The sequence below is a fragment of the Triticum aestivum genome, chromosome 4B (genome assembly GCF_018294505.1).
Source record: "Triticum aestivum cultivar Chinese Spring chromosome 4B, IWGSC CS RefSeq v2.1, whole genome shotgun sequence".
In the NCBI taxonomy this organism is placed as follows: domain Eukaryota; kingdom Viridiplantae; phylum Streptophyta; class Magnoliopsida; order Poales; family Poaceae; genus Triticum; species Triticum aestivum.
The window spans coordinates 100,227,321-100,232,845 of NC_057804.1; the positions used below are offsets into that span (position 1 = coordinate 100,227,321).

General features: G+C 50.5%; 1 protein-coding gene across 1 annotated transcript; it reads right to left on the reverse strand.

The window, feature by feature from the left end:
- Nucleotides 1–1,227: 1,227 nt before the first annotated feature.
- LOC123094553 (cyclic nucleotide-gated ion channel 18-like) lies at nucleotides 1,228–4,533 on the reverse strand. Its single transcript, XM_044516530.1, has 6 exons — nucleotides 3,985–4,533; nucleotides 3,351–3,563; nucleotides 2,951–3,261; nucleotides 2,713–2,824; nucleotides 2,341–2,577; nucleotides 1,228–2,242 (listed from the first exon to the last, which is right to left on the reverse strand). The coding sequence occupies exons 1-6, from the start codon at nucleotides 4,462–4,464 to the stop codon at nucleotides 1,427–1,429; spliced, it is 2,169 nt and encodes a 722-aa protein (XP_044372465.1). The 5' UTR covers nucleotides 4,465–4,533; the 3' UTR covers nucleotides 1,228–1,426.
- Nucleotides 4,534–5,525: the final 992 nt, after the last annotated feature.

The following is a 5,525-nucleotide window of genomic DNA, read 5'->3' on the forward strand; positions in this document are numbered from 1 at the left end:
CCCCCTCTCCCCTCTAAGAAAAGGAAGGAGACTCCAACTAGGATTGGGAATCCTAGTTGGACTCCCCCTATATGCGCGCCCTTCCTAGGCGGGCCTCCTCCTCCTCCTCCCTCCTTTATATACGTGGGCAAGGGGCATCCCATAAACACACAAGTTGATCAAGTTGATCTTTTAGCCGTGTGCGGTGCCTCCCTCCACAGTTACACACCTCGATCATATCGTCGTAGTGCTTAGGCGAAGCCTTGCGCCGGTAACTTCATCATCACCGTCGCCACGCCGTCGTGCTGACAAAACTCTCCCTCGGCCTCAACTGGATCAAGAGTACGATGGACGTCATCGAGCTGAACGTGTGCTGAATGCGGAGGTGACGTACGTTCGGTGCTTGGATCGGTTGGATCGCGAAGACGTTCGACTACATCAACCGCGTTAACTAAACGCTTCCGCTTTCGATCTACGAGGGTACATGGACACACTCTCCCCTCTCGTTGCTATGCATCACCTAAATAGATCTTGCGTGATCATAGGAAATTTTTGAAATTAACGCGTTCCCCAACACCAACCCTGTAGAAGAAAACAGGAAGAGATTTTCCCAAGCACAAGACGGGGCATCGTTCAGTATCCTGCTAGAACTTGGAGCACCAAGAAATTGTGGGTGGTGATGACTGCTTGTGTGATCATACATAATATGATTGTAAAGGATGAGCGTCAGGAACGTATCTATGACCAAGGGTTTCAGTTTCAGGGTGACAATATTGTGCCTCAGCATGAAGGAGCGGCAACGTTTGCACAGTTCACCCAATTTCATCATCAAATACGTGATCGGGAAACTCACATTCAACTGCAAAATGATTTGGTTGCTTTTATGTGGGCTTATGTTGGCAACCAATAGATGTATCTCCTTTTTAATGTATTTGAAACAATTTAATTTTTATTTGGCTTGTAAACTATGATATATTTATTTGGCTTGTAAACTACTCCCTCTGTCTCATAATATAAGAGTGTTTTTGACAATATGAGACAGAGGAAGCATGATATATTTGTTTGGTTGTGAAACTATGTAAAATGTTTGTATTTTATTTGAATTATGTTTGAAAAAAAAAACAGCAGGCCGTCCACGAGGTCGAAAAGGGTATGCGCGTTGGAGTTGCTCTTACTTGTCACAACATGTCTGGTCAGCTTTTCACATTCAGGCAGGATCGCTGGAGTACACTTACATTGGTAAGTGTTTCTCAAGTAAGATCAACTTTCCTAAATCAGCACTAGTGTACAGTACAACATGCGACTCCAGCTCCATCTATCTACGCAGCAGCCCTTTCATGATCCTGACCAGCGTTAGTGACCCAACAAAAGAGGAGGAGGAACAACCGAACAAGAGAAGAAACGGTAGTGGTTTCGGCTGCACGCAGTGTACGTATCGTGTTCCATTTTACAGCGTGTCCTCGGAGTGCAAAGAGAAATCCGGCTCGTCGGGCTTGGCCAGCTTGGGGAACTTCATGGTGGACACGTCGTCGATCCGCTGCGACATGCTCTTCTGGTGCGCGCCCTTCTTGGTGTTCTTGGCGAACTTGGATGCCAGGAACGTGGCGCCCAGGTGCGTGCCGCCGCCGTCGGCGCCCTCCGCGGACGACGACGCCGCGCCAGCGCCGCCCTTGTACTCGCCGAGCAGCGGCGTGCTGGCGTCGGCGCCGGCGATGGCGCCAGCCCCGCCTTGCCCGTCGTCGTCGCCCTGGTCGTAGAGGAGCCCCTCCTGCTTCATGAGCTCCCTGGCGAGCTTCCTCTTCTTGTACCGCCTCCAGGCGCCCTGCACGAAGCAGGCGCCCCAGCTCCGCCACTGGTGGGAGTAGTACCGGAACGCGTGCTGCAGCCGCTTGCTGTGGAGGCGCTTGAACTGGTTGGCCACGTACTTGAGGTCCTCGGCCCGGAGCGCGAACGCCTCCACCTCCGTCACCGACCGCACCGTGCGCGTGGACTGCGGGAAGTTGAGGCTCGGGTTGGGCATCAGCGCCCACGTCAGCAGCTCCTCGCCGCAGAAGTCCCCCGGCCGGAGCGTGATGGAGCTGAAGAAGTTGGTCCGGCCGCCGTCCGTCGTCGAGCTCTCCAGCTCGCCACGGATGATGAAGAGCATCTCGCTCACGGGGTCGCCCTCCCGCACAATGTACGCGTCCTTGGTGCTCAGCGACGACACCAGCCGCTCGCAGATGGCGTCCAGCAGCTGCTCGTCCATCTGCGAGAAGAAAGGCACCTGCAAAGCAAGACCACGGTTAATGCCGACGTTCAGCGTCCGAGTCACCGTACCGTACCGGCGGCGGAGAGAAAATGGCATATGGCGTGGCAACGCACCCGCCGGACGAGGGCGAGGCAGAGGTGGCGCTGGATCTCGCGGCGGAGGTCGAGGGGCAGCGACTGGAGGATGGATTCCTCGTCGACGCCCCTGGTGGCCAGCCACTTGTACTGGAAGAACCTCCGGACGCGCTCCTGGAGCTCCAGGGGAAGCTGCCGGTGACGCATCCACTCCTCGATGTCGCGCCGCTTCACCCGCCACTCCTCCAGCCTCACCGTCATCGACTGCAAGTACGTCTGCGAAGCAAAAAAAAAAGGCAAGATGGAACAATGAACAATGTATGTCGACTTGGGCAATATCCACAGCTTTAGGACAGTTTCTAAAACATGAAAAATGAGCATCCATTTTCAGGATAATAAACAAATAAATACCTGCATGTTTCCAATGAGATGTGAGAAGAAAACAAGGCCCATGATGCAGATGAGGATGCAGAATATAGTCTCTCCTGCGTAGGTGCTGTTCTGCAAGTTCTGTCCATAAGAACTTGCAGAAAACAAACACAAATTCAGTTGTCCTTGCATCATCATGTATTTATTTATAATGATCGCATACTCAGTTCAGACATCAAAAGAACTGCATCCTTATACACACATATATGCATATGCATACCTCAAGTTCCGGAAACCCCACCAGAGGCAGTAGAGATACTTCTCGAAGAAGGACGCGTCGACGATATCGAGCTTCAGAGCATCCTCGAACAACCCGTACTCAAATTTCGCCCCGGGAAGTCCGCACTGCTTAGTGATGTTGCTGGCCGCGTGCCACTTCATCCGAACAGGATCCTCAAGCGTTTTGCAGTCCAGATAGCTCATGTCACATATGGGCACCCTGGGGTCAGTGCCATTATCGCTTGTGCATTGGTCCACCCAGCAGGTGTACTGCCTCTCAATGGACAAGAGGTACCACAGGGCGCCGAGAACCTGCATAATTAACGTACATACATACATTAACGTATCATATGAATCCATTCCTCTGCCTCAGAAGACGACGGCGTGCATTGCATACATACATGACTGGCGAGTGTGTAGAGAAGCAGGTTGTAGGCAGCCCCTGCCCAGGCAGTTCTTGTGACCACTCCACTGGACTTGACGATCTTGGAGTTGAGGGATATGATGAGGAACACTCTGGGTATGTACTGGATCAGCACGATCATCGACAGCGTGTTGTTGGTGTGGTTTGCTGAGGTGGTGCTCACAGCTGGTATCACAAACCAGATAATGATCTGCAACAATAGGCCTGCTCAGCTTAATTATCTCGTAGTAGGAGTATTCAGTATGTGACTATTGCCGAACGCATCAAATTAGCTAGCTAGCTAGCTAGCTATTGTGTTTGATTCTCTGTAACATTCCTGCTTACACATTTGAGCTGAATTAGTAGTAGGTATATATATATAACTGACACAACATTTGATCAGGGAAGCTGTATCAAGGTCTGAATGCAGTGTCGTTGCATGCACATTAATCATGTCCTTCACAAGGAACACCGGATTAACTGTATCACGCCAAAATTCATCACACTGTAATGACATTTCTAAAATTTATGATAAATATACAAAGATTGCCAGATTTGAAATGCGTCGACGCTGTGGATATGCCCATTGACGATGGAGAGGTAGGGAGAAGGAGGGAGGGATGGAGGCATGCCTGGGGAATCGGGAGCATGGCGGCGAGATCGATGATGAAGTCGTTCTTGAGGTACCGGATGGCGATCTGGTCGGGGTCCCTGACGAGCTCGCCGCGCCCGAACACGCGCGAGCTGGGCGCGACGAAAGCGGTGCGGAACTTGAGGATCATGTGCGCGAGGTAGAAGAGGTCGGCGACGGTGCGCACGGCGGTGACGGCGACGCCGATGCCCATGTTCATCTTGACACACGCCTGCGTCTTGGCGTAGAGGAGGTAGAAGTACATGGGGTCGACGAAGAGGCCGACCATGCAGGTGACGAGGAAGAGGCGGTTCCAGTTAAGGACGACGTCGTCCCCGGGGTCGAGGATGCGGCTGGGCGTCCATGGCCGGCGGCCCTGGGGCTGGTTGGCGGAGGACGCGGCGCCGGCGCCGTGGCGGAAGAAGGGGAGCGGCGGGCGGCGGAAGGGCGGGAGGACGTGGCGCTGGAGGAAGCCGGCCATGGGCGGTGCTCGTGGCGGTGGGCGTCGGGGCGTCGATCGTCATGCATTGCATGCGCGTGCGCGGGTGGGGTGGGTGGTGCGGCTTCGGGGCCACGAGGTGGTGCGGCGGCCGCGCGTTGCGGGTGCTCTGCTTAGCCGCGCCAGCGACCGAGCCACAAATCGGCATACGGCATTTGGGCAGGGAAAAAGTCCAAAATAAACCTTAAACTTATAGACGAAAGCTAAATCAAACCTTGAACTTGCAATCCCGAAAATCAGCACACCCAACTTTCTGATCCGGTCTATTTTGAACCTTGAGCCCGTTTAGCTGGTATTCGCTGACGTGGCAAGTCAAATTCTGGGCGTTGACCGGCTGGCAGGACATTAAGACGAATCGGGCCGGCCCATTAGCGCAATCACTCGTGCTGCTACGTTTTTTCTTTTCCATTTTTTGTTATTTATTTTCATAATGATAATAAATTTTTAGTACATTTGTAATAACAACGAACTTTTTTCTTATATAACTACACAAAGCCAGTTGTCTTTTATAAGGATCGATGAAAAATTACTAGGCGACAAAAGAAAAATACGCTATACACCGTATTCATAGGACTGCAACTCTGGTTCTCGTATTCAGAGCGCAACCCCGGCTAGCCACTGGCCCTGAAGGCTGCACATGACGCTAGGTAGTCACATTTATAAGAACAGAAAGGAGCGAATATATATCTAAACATGTTAGAAAATCAAACATTTCATGAATTGTTTTTTGAACAATTTCAAAATGCTCATTTTTAACGCAAATAATTTATGAAATTCCAAAAACATCTGTAAGGAAAATGCGACACAATTCCGAACATCTTTTGATAAATGTAAATAACTTTTAAAATCACGAACAGTTTTAAAAATTTAGACAGAACTTGAGAACTCCAAACAATTTTTATTAAACACCAAACAGTTTTTAGTTTGTGACAAAATTAGAAAACATGAACATTTTTTAACTATTCAGCAACTTATGAAATGCTTTAACATTTTTGAATTTATGAAAAAATTATAGTAAACATTTTTTTGAAAGTTTGTGCATA